General features: G+C 33.3%; 1 protein-coding gene across 2 annotated transcripts in view; it reads left to right on the forward strand.

Annotated features, from left to right (window-relative positions):
- The window catches only part of USH2A (usherin), a gene marked incomplete at both ends in the record, with an annotated part of 871783 nt that overhangs the window by 100094 nt on the left and 750098 nt on the right, over positions 1-21591 (forward strand). For both annotated transcript variants that reach the window (XM_080698222.1, XM_080698223.1), the window contains one exon: positions 20797-20860. In XM_080698222.1, the coding sequence (XP_080554348.1) occupies positions 20797-20860 (64 nt within the window). The remainder of the gene's footprint in view (positions 1-20796; positions 20861-21591) is intronic.

Here is a 21591-nt window from a genome sequence, read left to right on the forward strand (position 1 = left end):
GCAAAATCCTGTCATTTTTATCTTCAAAATATCTAAATTTTGATACTGTCTTAACACCTCCACTTGAAACATTACATTCTAAGCCATAGTGGTGGTTCTCATCTGGATTATTGCATAGTTCTTTGCCTGGAATGACCCTATGTTTACTCTCAGCACAGTAGCCAGAGTTCTATTAAATAGAAATCAGTCAGACTACTTCTCTATCCAAATACTTTTTTTTCTTATTTCACCACACTGAAAGCCATCATTCTTTCAATGGCTTTAAACACCTAAATTATATGGTTGAAATATTTTTTTCTGGCTTTATTTTCTTTGGTCTCTTTACTGGATCTATTATTTAAATATGAGAAGTATACCTGTATTGTATGGCCTTTATTTCATCAGCTGTTTCTTCAGGGTAGAACTTTTCAGGTCCTGTATAGTAGTCAGATTTTATCCCCTGCTGTGACCAAAATAACTGACAAGCACAACTTAGAAAAGAAAATATTTATTTGGGGCTTATGATTTCATAGTACCCAATTTTTGTTTAGTTGGTTGCCAGGCAGGGACCATGGCAATAGGACTCAGGGAATGGTGTTGGGAAGTAGGGAGAACAAGAAAGGATCAGGAGCACATATAGTCCCCCAAAGCCATGCTTCCAATGATCTGCTTCCTCCAGCCATGCCTCACCTCTGAGTATTACTGCACAGGGGACATAGTTTCAGCAGTTGTGTCTTATGAGAAACATTCCAAATCCAGGCCATAACACGTTGCTATTCATAAAGATGACCTCCTTATCTGCCTCAGTCTTGCTCAGAGAACTTATAAAGGTACTCCAGATGAGAACAAATAATGAAAGTGAGAATGAATAATGAAGGGAAGAATATTTCAGTGAAGACTTTAAAGGAGGCTGGCACTGAAGAGCAGGAAAGGAGTTGGATATAGTAAGCATAATATGAGGTTATTTTTCCTGGTGGTTATTTATTACTTTTAAATATTTTATAGCCATTTGCCAATTATTGAGAACAATACTTTTATTTCTACTGATCTCAACCACAAATTCTAAAAGTTCATTTAAATTTTTCTCAATTTAAGGAATTTTAATAGTGTAATTTTATATAATAATGTGTTATATATAACTCTATAGTATATGATTTCATATTTTATTATGGTACACATTAAATATTTGATTTGGAGTTTATTTCTTCTGGTTCAGCAGCAATCAGAACCATATGCTTTATTACTGATCCCTGAAAACATTAGTAATAAAACCATGGCATGAAGCTTTATTTCACTATAATGAGCATAAAAACATTAGTAAGTAAACTGCCTTAGCTTTCTGTTCTAGAGTCATTACACTTTAAAGTTCTAAATGTTTATCACTTGTTTTTAACTTGTTTTTAAAATAAAATGTTCTCCTTAGTGTCACCACTTAAGTAAGTAGAGATTAGATAATTAACCTGACCTCATCATGTATAATTTGAATTTGAATTTGAATTTTTGATATAAATGGCAAAAGGTTGTTACCAAAGTCTTAGTTGAATGGACATTTAAGATATATAAATATATTAATGATTTTATAAAAATGCTCAGTCTTTTAAGTTTTGTTGTTATCAACAATGAGTATTTGTTTTGAAATGATGCTAGATTTTTTCTAAAAATGTAACTGAAAATTGTCTTCAAGTTTATTACCTATGGCTAGATATCTCTATTTAAAGCTATCTCTATATCATTAATTTACTTAATTTTGTAATTTAAAATATTTTGTTTTACAAGGACAAAGTTTATCTTCTTGCTACATGCATTTATTTTAGTTTAACACTTATACTAATACAAAATATTTTCAAAAACATTATTATTCCAGGGAATAAATGTCTATGGCTTTAAAATTTCAAAAGTACCTAAATAATTTTTATTTTTTTATTATTTTTTTAATTTTTTTTATTGGTGCACTGTATTCATACATCATAGTAGGATACATACTTTTGTACACATACATGCACACTTTTCCCAGTCAGCCCCCACCCAATCCCCACCCCATTTTCTCCCTATCCCTCCCTCCCATGCTTTGCTTAGTAGTTGACATCTAGTATTATGGCAATTTATCTAAAATTAAAAATGATAATCTCACATAACAGTTTCATTTTTCTGATACCAAGCTTTTGATGACTTAAAGATAACATTTCAATATTTCTTTTTGCTTTCTTTCTTACCAGAGAATATTTTTTTTCTATTTTTTAGGTGAAACTATCATATAATTATATATTTATTTTTCAGAAAAAAATCTATTCTAATATGGAATATGGACTCTAGGTACCCAAAACGATCTTGAAAAAGAACAAAGCTAGAAGATATATATTTTCTGATTTCAAACCATATAAAGCTACAATAATTGAAACAGTGTAGTACTATTCTAAAGGCAGATAAATAAACCATTGGAGTTAAATAAAAGCCTAGAGCTAAATTTTCCCTATATTGTCAAGTTATTTTTGACAAGGCTTCCACAAACATTTCGTGGTGGAAATATTAATCTTTTAACTAAATATTGTTAAAAATAATAATTTCATGGAAAAGAATAAAATTGGACCTTTACCTAATCCCATATACAAATATTAACTCAAAATAGATAAAAGACCTAAATATAAATCTTAAGACTATAAACTTTTAGGAGAAAATCTGAGTCATAAAACATCACAACACTGAAATTGGCAGTGATTTCTTGGTTATGATTTCAATGGCACAGGCAACAGAGGAGTATACAAACTCCCTAAAAAATAAAAAAAATATTGTATATCCAAAGACAATGTAAACAGAGTTAACAGTTACTAATAGAATGGGATAAAATATTTCCAAATGCTATATCTGAAGGTATATTAATATTCCAACTAGAAATCCTAGAAATTAACAACAATAAAGGCAAACAATACCCTTTACAGATAGGTAAAAGACTAACATAAATAATGAATCTCCACAGATAACCAATCTTAGTTATCTGTTGGATGGAAAATCTTGTTTCTCTAGTTCTGGAGTGTGTTACCTATTTCTTCTTTGTAGTTAATCTCTTTGAGTATTTTCTCTAGTGCCAGTTTTGAAGACATAAATTCCTTCAGTTTCTGTTTGTCATGGAAGCTTCTTATTTCTCAATCTAATTTGATAGAAAGTTTTGCTGGGTAGGAAATTTTTGACTGGAAGTTGTTTTCTTTCAGAATTGGGAATATGTTACTCCAAGCCCTTCTGGCTCTCATAACTTGGTTTGGTAAGTCGGGAGTGATTCTAATCGGTTTGCTTCTGAATGTCACTTGGACCTTTGCTTTTGTTGCCTTTAAGATTCTCTGCTTGGCTTCCACATTGGTCATTTTGACAATTATGTGGCATGGGGATCCTCTTCTCTGATCCTGTCTAAAGGGAGTTCTATAAGTTTCCTGGATCTGTGTATCGACCTCTTGCTCTATGTCTGGAAAATTTTCTGCTATTACTTCCTTGAAGAGATTGTTGATCCCTTTGGTTTCACCTTCTTTTCCCTCCTCTATTCCAATTATTCTTAGGTTAGCTCTCTTAAAATGGGCCCATATTTCTTCAATATCAGATTCCTGCTGTCAGATATTTTTTTCTAGATTAGAAACTATGCGTTCATTTTTGGGTTGCTCATCTTCTAAGAGCGAGATTCTGTTCTCCATGTGGTCTAATCGGTTGTTTGTGCTTTGAAATGAGGCCTTTACTTCATTAATTGCATCCTTTATCTCATTTTGGCTCTCTCTGAGTTCTTTTTGAAGCACCTCTATTATTTCTACAGTTATTTTCCTGATTTGATCTTCTAGAAATCTCTGATTTTCAGTTTTATCGGGTTCTGATGTTGTGGGGTTGTGGGCATTTATTGCTCCAGTATTATTCCTCTTTCCCATGATTTTGGATGTTTGTGCCCTCTCTGGGTTCTTCCCTTGGGTCACTATGACTTCAGTTAAGGTGTTCTGGATCTCGAGTCAGTAGTATCTCAGACCCCACTACTCCTTTACTGAGTTTTATCACAGAGTCTCCGACCCAGAGAGTCGATAGAGGCTGCTTTAGACTGTGGGGGGTGCCAGGTTGCATGTTCTCCTATGGTGTGATATCTCTGCCACCGCCCCTCCCCCACTGGGTCAAGTCCCAGGGAGTACAGTACTGGGATTTCTCCTCTGTGGCCCGCAATTTGACTCACTGTTCTTGAGTACGCAGATGTAGCTGTACTGGCCTCACTGAATTCGGTGCTGCTGCCACCAGTGGCAATATGGCGCCGCTGCTATGCCCTCGGCTGTGGGGCTGGTGTTTTTCTTCTTGGTTTTGATTTCCACTCTGAATCCCTGCAGCGTGTGCTGAGCTCGGCCACTGGTAGCTTTACATGCTCTCTGCGCGGAGAAATCCTGCCTGGCTGTTCCGCAGTGGCTCACCTCGGCTTGCTATAGCCGTCCCATGAATTCGCCGGTGCCGCCGGCAGTATGGCGCTGCTGCCGTGTCTGCTGCATCCTCGGGCGTGAGGCCGGTTATCTCTTCTGTGGCTCTGTTCTCAGTCCGCTTTCTCTCTGGAGCCTGGTGATTTTTTGTTTCACTGGTGATGGTGTTTTCTGGCTATGAAAGGCGCTGATTTTGTGGTAATGGAGATTGGTTGTTAGCGGGGCTCTTAAGCCCCCCTTTTCTCGGTCGCCATCTTCCCGGAAGTCAGTCCTAAATAATTTTTAAAGATTAACAAACCTCCCCTTCCTATTTTCTACCTTTATATAAATAATTCTTGTGTTGTTTTTATATTTATTATTAGGTTGATCTATATAAAATAACCTTTTATACATTAAAATGGTCAAATATTACCTATTTCAATGGCTCAGACTAATATATATCACTATGAAATGTATACTGTTATCTACATGTTACATTTATATTGATGCTCTTGATCTCTCATATATATATATATATATATATATGCATTCAACTTGCTTTAATATTTTTGAGAATTTTCTATTTTTGAGATCTAGTTGATTCATTTTAGCTTCTCCACCATTAGTCCATTTTATATAAAAAGTATAAACTATTCTCATGTTGAGATTAAATTGTGTTTTTATAATTTATAAAATTTGACAGCATTCTGTATCTATGTAAATTTGTGAATTTTTATAGAAAAGGCACTATGATAGTTTTAGGATTTTCACTGTAGTTTTCTTCCATGTTGTTGCATTATCATATTTTTCTCTAAAGTAATAGAACCAACTAGTTGTATTAGAAACTGAAGGATAGGGGACTTCCAGGAAAGTGGCGACTGAGAAAAGCAGCGTTTATTAGTCCTGCTGACACTCAATCTCTATTGCCACAAAATCAGTGCTTTTCATAGCCAGAAAACACTATCAGCAGAGAAATAAAAAAAAGTAAACACAAGGGACAGAGAAAAAGAAGACTAGAAGAACAACCAGAGACCAGAAAAGAGACCAGCCCGCATTGTGGAGCTGCACCAGCACCATCATGCCTCACAGCACCAGGCTCCAGAGAGGAAAGGTAAACAAGGAGCTGAAGTGAGCAGCTGCGGGTCATTCAGATGCAATTCAGCAGTTATTTCAGTGCAAAGAATGTCTAAAACTTCCAGTGGCCAAGCTCATCACACCTTCCAGGGACTCACGATGAAGCTCAAAACCTGAAAAGAAATACACCAAGCTCACAGCGAGGGTGTGGCACTGGCGCCATATTGCCAGCAGCTGTGACAAGTTCTCCACACCTGTGACAGCTCCAGATCAGCACACACAATAACTGTAAGTGAAATCCCAGTGCTGCACCCCCAGGGACTTGCGCAGCTTTGATAATCTCCCTGGGTTTGAGATTTTGCAGTCCAACCCAGTGAAGGAGTAGTAGTGGCAGAGATACCACACCCTAGTTGCAGCTCCCCATGGAAAAACGCCCAGCTCAGCACCCCCATGGTCTCACGCAGCCTCAATTAACTCCCTGGGTCTGCAACTTTTCAGAACAACCAAGTAAAGGAGTAGTGGCAGCTGAGATTACCACAAACTCGAGAACCAGAGCACCCTAAGTGAAGTTGTGGTGACCCAGGGAAGAACCCAGAGAAGGCACAAACTTCTGAAATCATGGGAAAGAGGAACAACAATAGAGCAATGAACACCCACAACACCATAATATCAGAACCTGAAAACACAGAAATTCAGAGATCTCCAGAAGATTAAATTAGGAATATAACTGTAGAAATAATATAGGACTTTCAAAAAGAATTTAGAGAGAGTCTAAATGAAATAAAGGATGCAGTCATTGAAGTAAAGGCCTCAATTCAAACTATAAACAATCAATTAGACCACATGGAGCATAGACTCTTGCTCCTAGAAGATGATAACTCCAAAAATGAATGCATAATTTATAACTTAGAAAAAATTTAGACAGCATGAATCTAACATTGAAGAAATATGGGCCCATTTTAAAAGAGCTAACATAAGAATAATCAGAATAGAGGAGGGGAAAGAAGGTGAAACCAAAGGGATCAGTAATATCTCCAAAGAAATAACAGCAGAAAATTTTCCAAACATAGAACAAGAGGTTGATACACAGGTCCAGGAAACTTATAGAACTCCTTTTAGACAGGATCAGAGAAGAGGTTCCCCATGCCACATAATTGTCAAAATGACCAATGTAGAAGCCAAGCAGAGAATCTTAAAGGCAACAAAAACAAAGGGCCAAGTGACATTCAGAGGCAAACCGATTAGAATCACTCCAGACTTCCCAAACCAAGTCATGAAAGCCAGAAGGGCATGGAGTAAGTAACATATTCCCAATTCTGAAAGAAAACAACTTCCAGCCAAAAATTTCCTACCCAGCAAAACTATCTCTCAAATTAGATGGGGAAATAAGAAGCTTCCATGACAAACAGAAACTGAAGGAATTTATGTCTTCAAAACCAGTGCTAGAGAAAATACTCAAAGAGATTAACTACAAAAAAAGAAATAGGTAGTACACACCAGAACCAAAGAAACAAGATTTTCCATTCAGCAGACAACTAAGAAGAATGAACAGTATCTCCAACAGAAATAAAATCTTAACATGTTAGGAATTAAAAGTTATCTCTCAATAATCACACTGAATGTAAATGGCCTCAATTCCGCAATAAAAAGACATAAAGGGGCAAAATAGATTAAAAAACAGAATCCATTCATCTGTTGCTTACAAGAAACATACTTTACAAGTAAAAGTAGTAACAAACTCAAGGTAAAGGGCTGGAGCAAGGTAATTCATGTTAAGTAGCCATCCTAACAAATGTGAAGTAGTATTTCACTATATTTTTTATCTGTATTTCCTTAGCGATTAGTTATAGTATGATAATGATGAGTGATATTCATGTGTTTATTTGTCATATAAAATCTTTGGAGATTTATTATCTATTTTAGTCTTTTACCTATTTCTAAATTGTATTGTTTGCTTTTATTATTGCTAATTTTTAGGATATATATTTGGAATATTAATATACCTTCACATATAGCATTTGGAAATATTCTATCCTATTCTGTCAGTAACTTTTAATTCTGTTTACATTGTCTTTGAATGTACAATAATTTTCTATTTTTATGAAGTTTGTTTATTATTTTGTTGCCTGTGCCTTTGGAATCATATCCAAGAATTCACTGCCAATTTCAATGTTGTGAAGTTTTTATGATGCTGGTCTTCTTCTAAAAGTTTATAGTCTTAAGATTTACATTTAGGTCTTTTATCTATTTTGAGTTAATATTTGTATATCATGTTAGATAAGGGCCCAATTTTATTCTTTTTCATATAGCTATTATTTTTCAACAATATTTAGTGAAAAGATTATTATTTCCTTCACCAAATATTCTTGGAAACCTTGTCAAAAATAACTTGACCATATATGGAAGAAAACAAAAACCAAATATATCAAATTTAATCAGGAAACAAAGCATGGGAAGGAGCAAGGGGGAAGGAAGGGTTAGGGATTGGCTAGGGGCTTATTGGATGATGTGTGCATGTATATCTCCACAGATTTTTTATCCCATTAAGATGTATGACTACAATGCACCAATAAAAATTTATTTAACAAAAGAAAAAAAAATAAACTGATCAGTATCCATTTTTCCATGACTTAATCATTATGTTTTGTTTTCAGACATTGTTTTACCCAAATTATAAAGCATTCTCTTGTTTTTTCTTTACTCTGTTTTCAAAAATAACTAGTAAGATTTGAAAAGCCATATTTGCTTGGCTTTCAAGTTGATTCATCTGTGAAATGTTCTAGTCTACTCCTGTTAAATTTTTCATTTCATTACCTTTTTTATTTATTAGTAGGGGTTATGCTCATTCTCTGCACTTTGAATATTTTAGTTATGTTATTTACAAAATTATTCTCTTGTGTGGCTTAACTTTTTAATTTTTATGCCTTTGTTTTACCACATAGGTGTTTTGAATTTTAACACTGGCAAATATACCAATCATTTCTTTTATGGTTCATATGTTTTCATATCTTATTTAAGAAATTCTTAAATATTCTAATATATAGTCTACCATTCTTGAAGTTAATTTTATGCAATATATAATGTGGAGATTTAATTAACTGATACGTAATGACATGTATTTGTCCCACTGAATATAATTTTCTCGATTTTTAAAGCCACCTCAATCATATTTTGAGCTTGAATTTTATGATAATATGTTAATTTTTAGAGATCAAATTGATTACCTTCTCATAGCAAGTGATAGCATTTGATTAAATTTTGATATCTTGTACTCAATTCTTTCATATTAGCATTATTTCATATTAGCATTCTTGAACTATCCTTATATCTTATGCCTCAAATGAATATTAGGATGAACAGTCATAAAAATCTCTACTCAAATTAAATTAAAATTGAATTGAAATTATATAATAGTTTATGATATAGTGTTGTTATGCTTAATTTTCTTATTCATGATCATGGTATACCATTCTGCTTAGGTCTTCTTTTATGTCTAGTATAAATGTCTGCACAGAGGTACTCACACATTTGTTATATTTTATAGATGTCTGAAGGTCTTGGTGATTTTATAAAGTAACTTATTAAAATTTTTGATGTTATTGACATAAAAATTATGAATTTTATACATTTTTCTTCTCTTTTTTTTTTTTTTTTTGGTACTGTGAATGGAACCCAGAGTCATTTAATCTTCAAGCTACATGCCCATTCCTATTTTTTTTTATTCTTTTTCCTGAGATAGGGTCTTAAGTTATAGATGGCCTGCCTCACTAAGTAGCTGAGGATGGCTGTGAACCTGCAATCCTCCTGTGTCAGCCTCTCAAGTACTGATATTACAAGCATGCACCAAACATGCCTGGCTTATACATTTTTCTATATTGTATTGTTATAAACCATTATAGAACTCATTAATATGCCATTTTGACTATGGATTTACTTGGCTTTTCAATGTAGAAAACCATGTAATTTGAAAAAAATATATTTATTTCATTCTCATTCTTAAAGCTTTTGTCTTTCTGATTATTGTTATATCCACAAATTCTTGAAACAATGTTGAAGAGAAAGAATATGTATTTTACCTTATTACTTTAATAAAATGCCTTTAAACCTTACTTATAAATAGAACATTTCTATTACTAACAAATTTCTAAGATTTTCTTAATTATTCAGGGTTTTATATTTGGATATGATATATTTTTCAAGGCATGGAAGATTAAATGTGTTTGTATATAAGTTTTGTATCTATGTTTAAAAGTGAAATTGTGTTTCTGATTCTCTGTTCTCTTACTCTATTAAAGAACACATCCTGATTGCTTAATTTATGAGTTTTCTTAACATCTACATGCTTCAGTTCCAACATCTTAAGATAAAAATAATTTATTATGTGGTACTTTTAGGAGTATTAAGTCTGATTGTATGTGATGTGTGAGTATATAAATGTGGTGTGTGTGTGTGTGTGTGTGTGTGTGTGTGTGTGTATGATCACTTGGAAAGTGGCCTACTACTTAATATATAATTATTATTTGCTCTATTTGCTATCATTGTTTTTATTATTAATATAAAGACACATTTTGAAACATTATTTTCCCCTAAAGTACATTAAGGGTAGAAAATATTTTGATGTATAATGTAAGCTCAGTGTCTGGCTGCTATTTCATTTATGTAGACATTATTTCTATGGTTTCTGATTACTCTTGCTTGCGAATAAGGATTACAGATATCTTACTAACATAGGCCTGCTCAGCTTTTATCAATTTCCATCATGTTCCTAAGTAAATTTCGATCAGATCTGGTTCATCAAGGCTTTCCCTAATAAAACCAAACTGGTTTCTTAAAACCATTAACCAGACTGATAAACCATTAGCTATCCTAATTTAAAAAAAGGGAGAATAAGCACCAATTACAAAAATAAGAGGAAAAAATAACATCACAGACAACCTAAACTTCCAGAGGATTATCAGAAACAGTTTTGAAAGAAACTATACTCCAAAAAAATGCAAAACCTGAAAGAAATTGACAAATTTTTAGACCATACAACCTTCTTAAATTGAATTAAGAATATAGAAAATTTAAATTGGCAAATAGCAAACAAAGAGATTACAGTAGCAATAAAGAAACTATCATCATAGAAATATCCAAATCCATATAGTTTTCCAGTTAAATTTTGTAAAACCTTTATAGAAGATCTACTAAAATACTTTCAATCTATTCCATTATATAAGAAGAGATAGAATATTATAGAAAATCTAATCTCAGTACTTCACAATCTGTTCCATAAAAGAGAAAAAGACAGAATTTTTCCAAACACATTCTATGATGTCAGTATCACATTAATACCAAAACTGAATAAATAAATCTTAAAAAAAGAAAATTACAGACCAATATTATTGAACTTAGATGCACAACTTCTAAACAAAATACTATCAACATGCATTCAAAACCATATCAAGAACATTATATACCATGACCAATTCATTTCATTATAGGGACACAAAGATGGTTGAAAATTCAAAAAAAAAAAAAAACAAAAACAATTCATGTAATTCACATCAACAGAATAAGAACAAAAATCATGTTATCTTTTAAATAGATCCTGAAGAAGCATTGGACAAAATAAAATACCCATTCATGCTAAAAATATTGCAGATAATCAGATTAGAAGAAATTTACTTCAACATCATAAAAGCAGTATACAATAAACTCAACATCATATTGAATGGAGAAAAACAGAATTTCTTTAATAATCAGAAAAAAAAAAGATTTTCATTGTCATTATTCCTTTTCAGGATAGTACTCAATGCTAGTCAGAGCAGTAAGGCAATAGAAGAAAATCACAGTAATACAAATAAGAAAAGAAGAACTAAAAATAATCTCTGTTTGTATATGACATGATTCTATACTTAGAAGACCCAATAAACTCAAACCAAAAGACTTTAGAGCTGATTTACAAATTAAGCAAAGTATTTGGATACAAAAGCAATCTAAAAAATCTGTAAATTTTCTGTATGCCAACCATAAATCTACTAAAAAGGAAATCCAGAAAACAAGGCAGGGCATGGTGGTTAATGCTTATAATCCCAGTACATGGAAAGCTGAGACAGAAAGATCATGGGTTCACAGCCAACCTCAGATACTTAGTGAGGCCTTCTGTAATTTAATGAGACCTTCTTTCAAAATAAATAATAAAAAAATAGGATAGTGGTAAAGATGTAGCTCAGAGCCAGAATGCCCCTAGATTCAATCCCCAGTACTACAAAAAAAAATTAAGAAAATATTTTCATTCATACTCTCCTCAAAAATAATAAAATACTTAGAAATAAATCTAATCAAAGGGGTAAAACAATAAAAGTTACACAAATCCAAAGAAAGAAATTGTAAAAAAAAAATCTTGGAAGATAGAAGGATCTCCCATGATCTTGGATATGTAAAACAAATATCATCAAAATGGTTGTCCTACCAAAAGTGACCTATAGATTCAATGTAAATCCTATTAAAATACTATGGTTGTTCTTCACAGATCTAGAAAAAAACAGTCCTTAAATTCATATGGAGCAATAAAAGACCCAGAATAGCCAAAATAGTTTTCATCAATAAGATCCATGCAGGAAGAATAACAATACCTGGCTTCAAACTATACTACAGAGACATACTAATAAAAACAGTATTATATTGTCATAAAAGCTGACACATAGACCACTGGAGCATATTAGAATATTTTGAAGCAAGTACACACACTTAACAGCCAATTATTTTTTTAAAAAGGAGCCAAAAACATACAGTGGAAAAATTGATAGCATTTTCAACAAATGATGTTGGCAAAGTGGTTTTCTATATGCAGTAAAATGGAAATAAAGTACACTTTATTACCCTGAATAACAGTCAACTCAAGATGGACCAAAGACATGGAAATTAGACCAGAAACTTTGCAGTGACTTGAAGAGGACATTAGAACAATGCTACAAGATATAAAAATGGGTAAAACTTTCTTTATAAGACCCAAAGGCACAAGAAATTAAAATGGGTATTAATATGTGAGGTTATATTAAATTGAAGAGCTTTTTGCTACAAAGGAAACATCATGAACTTTAAAGGAGAGCCCAAAGAATGAGAAAAGATCTTTTCATACTACCTCTCAGAGGACTAATGCCTAGACAAACAGTTCAAGAAACTCTTCCATCAAAAACAAAACAACAACAAATAAGCCAATCAAAAATGGGCAAATGAACAGGGGTGGGGGGGAGAGGGCACCAAATATAGTTTAAATGTATACTATTTATGTTCAATAAAAAATTGTTAAAAGAAAAAAAAAGGGCAAATGAACTGAATAATCACTTCACAAAAATAGAGATACAAAGGACGAATAAATATATAAAAAATGTTCAAAATCATTAGTAATCAGAGATCCAAATCAAAATTACCCTGAGATTAAACTAATCTCAATTAGAATGGCATTTTTTTTTTTGCAGTTCTGGGGATGGAACCCAGGGACATTCAACCTCTGAGCTACACACCCCTGTCCTTTTTTTTTATTAATAAGAATGGCAATTATTAAAATACAAAAAACCAATAAACTCTGGCAAGGATGTGAAGAAGTAGAAACTCTGATATATTTGTGGTGGGATTGCAAATTAGTGCAACTGCTTTGAAGAACATTGTATAATGTCCTCAGAAGAATGGGAATACTCAACTATAGCACTCCTGGACATCTACCCAAAATAACTGAAACCAGACTACCATAGTAGTATATGTATATCTGTGTTTTTAACTAAAGAATTCCTAATTGCTAAACTATGGAACCAGCTAAGCTCTCCACCAACAGATGGATGGGTTACAAAATTATGAGATATACACACAGTAGAATTCTACTCAGCCATAAAAAAGAACACAATTATGTAATTTCCAGGGAAAAATGGAACTGGAAAATATGCTGAGAGATTAGTTAGTTACAAAACATGAACAGCTGAATGGTTCCCTCATATGAGGAAGTTAGGAAGAAATTGGGATAGAGAAGGGACTCCAGACAAAAGAAGAGAAATCTTAGTAGAGTGAAGGAGAGGCCCTAACTGAGGGAGATGGGAGAGAAGAGGAAAAATTGAAGAGCTTTAGGGGAACTGTTGTGTACAGACTTATCAATGCCAATTACCATGTAAAGTACAGGAAAATAGGAAGGGGATAGAGTGGAATGGAATCTAGGAAGGGCTTGATGAGTGGCTCTATCACCCTGAACTTCATCAAGATGTGTGATTTCAGTGCACCAATAAAAATACTTACAATAGTTGATTAAAAGTAATGCATAGTAATTATGTTTGTGCTTAAATTAATTATGTTTGGCATAGTTTATATGGCCCATTTCCCTCCGTTTTCTAATACTTTATAATTTATTTGCACATGTGTAATTTTTTTGCTGAAATCCCACATTTTAACTGTATAATATAGAGAACCTGAAAATAAATTATTTTCCTTTTCAGAGCCTAATGTTGCAGTACACATGTGTTGTGTGTGTTGTGTGTGTGTGTGTGTGTGTGTGTGTGTGTGTGTGTGTGTGTGTGATACTCAGGATTGAAATCAATGCTCTATTCCCAGTCCTATTTTATTTTATTATTTTTTAAAATTTTTGAACCTGGGTCTCACTAATTTGTGAGGGATTCTTTAAGTTGTTGAGACTGGCCATGAAACTGCGATCCTCCTCTCAAAAAATGGTATAACAGTTATGGGTCACCATGCCAAGTTTGTACTATGCTTCTTTACTGGCTATTCTGAAATAATTCTATAAAGTCTTTTTTTGTCACATGTGGCCATTGAAGTGATGTTTGATTAGATTCATGGTCAGTCAGTGTTTATATAGAAAATTTCCTAAATGCCTATGAACCAGTGAGCTTTTCAATCTTTGTTGAGAGCCTTTATTTGCCTGTTGCAGAATGCCTTCACCAATGGGGTGTTTTAGCATTTTTCTTTAGTCACAGCTTCCTATTTGCAGAGATCTTTAGGGATAAACAAATGATAGCTTGGATCCTTTTAAAGTTTTTTTGTTTGTTTGTTGATTTTTCCTTTACATTTACCTGGGAGCACATACAGTATTTTTTATGCATATAACCTTCTAGATTCCCAGGCATGTATCTGAGCTTTGCAAAGCTCTCTAAGGGTATGTCATTTCTCAGCTTCTCCTTTTAAGGTTTTGGTTAACTTGTTTGTTCCAACTGTCAGTGCTGTATTGGTCAACTGCAAAGTTAAGTGGTTGTCACTGATTATTTTTTAACAAAAATTTAAGAAATGCTCTTCCCACTAGGTTAATTCTGATTAATTCAAGCCTTACAATTTTTTTTAGGACACTTTCAGACAGATTAAATAACAATTGTTTCAGGATGAGGGTTTGAAAGAGTTTCCAGTTTTTCAATCCTTCAAGTGGCTTCAAAGCTACTTGTTTTCACTCTAATTTTAGACTACTTTTGTGATTAACTTTAGGATTCAAAGAGGAAGATGAGAAATAGGGAAAGCTGAAATGTTACTGAACCTTTTGTTTTTAACCAATATTGAACCATTTAAAAATAAACACTATGTACATTGTTGCATGCCTGATTTATTTCCAGTTAGGAAAAAGCTACTGTAAGCATTGTTTTATGGTATAATTTTCAATGGTTCTTACTCCACTATTCCTGAGGTCCTCCTGTTACTTGTTTCATTAATGTCTTACAGTTTCAATCCATAGGCACCAGCGTGCTTTATTAGATTCATGAACACTATTTCATATTTTGGCTGATATGAATTGTACTTAAAATTATAAATTTTCACTGGATTAACACTCACAACTAGAAATTGAATTGGTTTTTCCTATTATGCTAGGTTTGTATATTAGTTCTAGTCACTTTTGTATAAATTTACTAGAGTTTTCTAAGTAGACAATTGTTCTATATGAAAATTGAAGCAATTACATTTCTTTCCTTCCAGTTGGTGTCATGATTTTGATTTCAATTTTGCTACATTAAAAATCTGTTTTTACATTGATTTATATATCATTTTACTTACAGTTTTCCAATTTAACCAACTATTCTGGGTTTCTCAGTTGCAATGCAGTACTGACTTTCTTGTCATTTCCTGTGTACTTTCTGACTAGACAACTATGAAGTCTTTCTTATGTGTGTCATGTCTATTCCTCCATAAATTTATATAATTTATATCTATCTTTGCCATGTGAATATTTCTCAAAGATTCTCTCCTTTTGTTATGTTTCTTCCAATGAATATCTTTTAAGAACTGGCAACTACCAAAGGAATGTAAAAAATCCATCCTTATGGCCATGTCATTCAAATATTTCAAAGTATTCTCCCGCTAAATCAAAATTCTTTCATTTGGGATAGATGATTTACAGTAACTCTAGGTCTTTGGAAAACTTTCTCTGGTCATTTAAAAAAATTTAAATATGAATTGTGTAGCAGTGATGATGATTTTCCTATCACAGCTTTCAAAATAAAAAACTAAAATAGTTTTTTAAAAGTTGTAAAACCCAGCCCTTTTATTTTATAGATGGTAGAATAGATTTCATTATCCCTCTGCAGCAGTTTCTCTTTCAGTATTATTAAAATATAGGAAGTGAATTCTAAAATTTCTTAGCATAAAGTTACACCTCTACTACTAACACCTTGATGTAACTACTATCATTTTTTTTTTAACCTGGATTACTGCAGTAGCCTCCTACTGGCCTTTTTTCTTCTTCCCTTGTCCCTTATTATTCTAGTAGCAACATTTTGAATCAACCTGAGATCATGTCATTGCTCTTACACTCCTCTAATGACTTCTCATTTTGATCACAATAAAAAGCAAAATTCTTACAACAGGCTTTTAGCCATTTGTAGTTCCATCCTACCACACATGGCCACCTAATCTTCTAATGGCCTCCTCCTCTTTTATTTTGCTTGAGGATGCTGGCTCCTACCACCACCAGCATATCACTTGTGCATGCCAAGCATATTGTTTTAGGGGCCTGTGCACCCACTGATGCCTGCTTGAGACACTTTGCCTCTGAATATCTGCATGAGTCACTGCCTCAATGAGGGCTCTCCTAGAACACAGGATCTTCAATAAAATGCAGCCATGTTCTCCACACTGTCCTAGTTTTTCTATTTTTATAGCATTTGTTATAAGCTAATATGTAAGTTACTCATTTATTATGCTTCTATTTGCTTGAATGAAGCTCCATAAAAGCCACGGTGTTGTTTATTAACTGATGTATCTTTGGCTGCCATGAAAGTGTCTGGCACATAATAAGCTCCCAATAAATATTTGTGAATGAATAAATACATTGAAGGATGAAGTCACTTGGACATTTAAAACCATGGTTCAGGCTTTGACAAAAATCACAGTGTTCATCATTTTTTCTCTCTTTCACTGTTAGTAGGCCTTCCAAAATCATGAATGATTATACCTATTTGTTATAATCTAGATCCTTGAGATAAACATTTTCCTAGAGGTCTTATATAAAACATTTTATGCATTATTTTATACTGACAAACTGAGTTGGATAACATAGAATACACATTATAAAAATCACTTTTTCTCCTTAAATCACTATGTTAACAAAAATAGGAAATGGTGACTATATTTGTTTCTTATGGCTGTAAAGAAAGTATCATGGAGTAGGTCGTTTAAAACAATAGAAATTTATTTTCTCACAGTTCTAGAATCCAGGTGTTAACATGTTTGAGGAAACCACTTAACTTGAAAACTCATATGTCAATGCAATATTACAACATCTATTTTTCACATGACTCTCAAAATACTTCTGGAGGAGCCCTATATATTTCCCTGGTCAGCCCCTCACTTGTTTCCTATAGAAACTGTTACAGATCTTCACCAATCTTCTTAAATCCACTTTACCACTACTTCTCTTTCTCCTTGCTTCCATCTTTTCTTTTTCCATCATTATTAAATATTTACTGAACAACTTAGCACATGCCAGGAACTCGGCTATGATCTGGGGATAAACCAGAGAATAAAACCAATGACTATTTTGTGTGTCTTGGCAGGAATATTTGTTTAATATACTATTATGTTTCATAGGCAAGACAGAAATAAATAGGTATTTCCAAAATGAATGGAAAGTGCACAACATGATGCTCAGGATGGTGGTGGGCCTCAGGAAGCTTTCCATTGGACATATCTCAAAGCTGAGACATGAAGGACTAGGGCAGAAGCATTTGAAGCAGAGGCAAATTCAAGTGCAAAACCTCAGGGCTAAGAGAGCTTCACAGTTGTGGGTCATTGAAGCTTTTGGCCTTCGCAGTATAGAATGTGAAGGATGCAAAGAGGAGGACTACGTATGGGCGAGGATAGGTGCTGGAGAAAAATAAGTAGGGCCAAATTCAGCTTTCATTCTTGGCAGACGATGTTACTTCTGACCTCATACAAAAAAAGCCCTACTATGTGGAATGATTGTTCAGTTTGTCTTCTGCCTATTTTCCCCCAAAAGCACAAAGCACACATAATGTAGCTGCATTCACATGTATTTTCCCCATCTTTTCTCCTCCCTCCTTCTTTAAGTCCTGGATCCAGATCAGTGTGCAACAAATAGAGTTGTCTGGATAGCTGATTCACTTTGTCAATAGTTGAGCATATTTTTCTTATTTCTTTTAGGTACTTATAAATTTTGAAGCAATTTGTGTTGAAATCAACTGAAGATATTTACAAGGTTTTAGTAGATTTATTTTGTCCTCAAAATATCAGTTGGAGGAAAAATTATTTGCCCTTGTTCCAGCTGACTGTTTTTGGACAGAAAGGGTTGAGAAACTTCACTTTCAAGAAAGTCAGAGCAGGAAGCAACGTACACTGCCACCTTCCTGTGAGCCTTTGGTTGATAAGATGCAGAAATCTGAGGCCAGATGCAGAAAACGAGAGCCTATAATTAAAAAACATCTTAACAAAACGCCAATTGAAAATATCTATACTCATGAAGAGTCACATATAAGATGTTCCCGGTTATTTTTTCAATATATCACTTAAATACAAATATATAAATGCGGAAAATACAAATATGTATTTTTGTATGTGCGTAACCACACTCACACACAGACACATACTCTTTTATGCCTGAGTTTTTTCCCTGCCTGGCTCATTAGCCTCCTCTTGCTTCTGAGCTCAACACCTGAGACACTTCTGTATGTAATTTCTACTCACCATCTTCTGCTCATCTGACAGGTCCTATTCTGCCTGGTTTGTTCCAAGTCACTACAAAGGAACAACAGTAAAGATATATTAAACATTTTTTAAAAAACTGTTATCAAGACAATATAAAAACTGAATAGCTTTGAGAAAACACATCTGGAGAGGTAAATATTGGGTGAATTAGCCATTATTACAAATTTTATTTAAAAATAAATATTACAAATGCTTTATTATTGAATTGGAATGAAATTTCAGGTCCCCTCTCATTTTGTAACTCCATATTCTAAACCTTAGCCAAATTTTACCTTTTATTGAGTTTTTATCTATTTAAAAACATAAAACATAACAGAAAATTTTAAAAATGGTAGTTTTATTGCTATTTTTACTGCTCCCACTCTCATGGGCTTTACTATGTCTGAAATAAATATTTGCTAAACAAATCAATACAATAATATTTTTGGGCTAAAGCTGATATCTACCTAAGCCTTCAAGGGTCATCTAATTCAAATGTAGATTAATTCATTGAACTTGGTTATATTAGAAAAATTCTTACAAATAGATAAGATTCTAAGATTAAATTGAATGCTGTTGAGATATATGAATAATTCTGAATCTGTATCTTCAATTAATCCTTCTTTTTTAAAAAGATTTTCTATATGAGGCATTAATGAAAGTTTAGAGAGGATCTAAACATATATTCTGGAGTTTGGAGCTAGACTGGGTGAGATGTGAAAGTTGGCGGTATTCCTTTGGCAGTGTAAATACTCTGGAATTTGCAATTGGAAGCAGATGACTATCAAATTTAAGGCTAATGAGATGATAGACTTATAGGTTTATACTATAGAGAAAAGATTTGGGGAAAAAGAGTTAGATCAGTAAATAAGCTGGCCAAAGTGTTCACTTTGATTTTGCTGTTTGCAGTGTCTATGGAAATGGATATTATAATTGTTATTCATGTGAAATTAGAAAATAGTGATCTTTAAAAAGTTAGAAGGGGAGTGATAGAAACATATTTAAATATTTATAGCTTTATAGGATTTAAAAATTATTGATTCATTGTAGTCATACATCTTAATGGGATACAAGATGGTGGAGACATACATGCACACATCACCCAATTAGCCCATACCCAATTCCCACCACATTCCCACCCCCTCCCTCCTTCTCATATTTGTCTTAGTGATTGATATTGATATGTTTTTTAAATTACATCATGCACATTAGAGAATTTCTGTCTTTGCCCCTCCATCCCCTCAGTTAGATTGCCTTTCTGCTCATCTACAGTATCTCCTTCTCCATCTAGAGCTCCTCCTATGACCTATTTTCTCCCTGTCTTCTGCATATTAGGAAGAGCATCTGATTTCTTATTTTTTGTGACTGACTAATCTCACTTAGCATAATATCGTCCAGTTCCATCCATTTCTCTGTAAATGACATAATTGTGTTTTTCTTTATGGCTGAGTAAAATGCCATTGTTTATATATTCCATATTTTTTTAACCCATTCATCTGTTGATTGGACATCTTGGCTGGTTCCATAGTTTGGCAATGGTGAATTGTGGAGCTATGAACATAGATACTGCATGCATTAGTTTGGTAGTTTGGTCTCCATTCTTTTGGGTAAATACCCAGAAGTGGTTAGATCATATGGTAAATTCATTCGCGTTCTTCCGAGGATCCTCCATACTGTTTTCCAAAGTGGTTGTACTAATTTTCAATCCCACCTACAATGTATTAGAGTTCCCACTTCTGCACATCCTCAGCAGCATTGTTGTTGTTTGTGTTTTGAATGACTGCCATTCTAACTGGAGTTAGGTGAAATCTCAGGGTAGTTTTATTTTCATCTCTCTGATTGCCAGTGATGTTGAACATTTTTTCATGCATTTATTGGCCATTTGAATTTCTTCCTTTGTGAAGTGTCTATTTAGTTCACTTGCCCATTTTTGATTGGGTTATTTGTTTTATTAATGCTAAGTTTCTTGAGTTCTCTATATATTCTAGATATTAGTCCTCTATTGGAGGAGTAGGTTGCAAAAGTCTCCTATTCTATTGGCTCTTGGCTGAGGTTCTTGATAGTTTTCTTTGCTGTACAGAAGCTCTTCGGTTATGACGTGGATGGTGGATGTTTTTCAGACATTTCTTGGTAAAATGAGGTATATATTATGTGTGGTTTTTTTTTTTTGCAGGTTTAGAGCAATTTATTGGAAGAATGCAAGATTTTCGGTTATACCAAGTGGCACTTACAAACAGGTAAACAGATGTGGTATTGAAACCCGAAAGTATAAGGATAACTGTTGAATTCACTTAAATAAAAATTTTATGGAGATATGGCATTTTTCTTTTTTACAGCATTTGGCAAATGTCCCCTAATTAACGTTTGTTGTGTTTACTAGTGCTCTTCTGTTGGAAGTCTTTCTTTATAAGATAACCAAATTCTGTGCAATAGATTTTCTTTAAAAAAAAAGACTCCATTTATGAACATTTTATAGAATTTGGGATCATTTGTTTAAACATTCTATATGAAGTGGTTTGTAATACTTAAAAACCCTGTACTGTATGGCTTTTAAAATTGCTTTGTTGGATTTATAACTACTAGAAAATATAGCAGAGTGAAAATGATTAATTATTTTGGTTCATGGAAGAGCATTGAGAAACTGTGCTATTAGACATGAAGACAAAATTAATGAATATTTGAAATATTGTAATCAAATAATTATACTGACTTGGGCTGTATTGAAGTGCTCTTTCATTTTTAGAGTACGTGGAATTCTTTTTGGTGTTTTCTTTCTTTCTTTGTTTTTCTTTTTCTTATGTGTATTACTGGGGACTAAACTATGGAGCATTCTACCTTTGAGCTATACCCCAAGCATATTTTGTTTTTCATTTTGCAAAAGGGTCTCACTAGGTTGCTGAGAGGCTTGGTATGTTACTGAGGTTGATCTCAAACATTGTCTCAGCCTTCTAAATACTGGGGTTATAGT

Source organism: Muscardinus avellanarius, assembly GCF_963383645.1.
Source record: "Muscardinus avellanarius genome assembly, chromosome: 7".
In the NCBI taxonomy this organism is placed as follows: Eukaryota; Metazoa; Chordata; class Mammalia; order Rodentia; family Gliridae; genus Muscardinus; species Muscardinus avellanarius.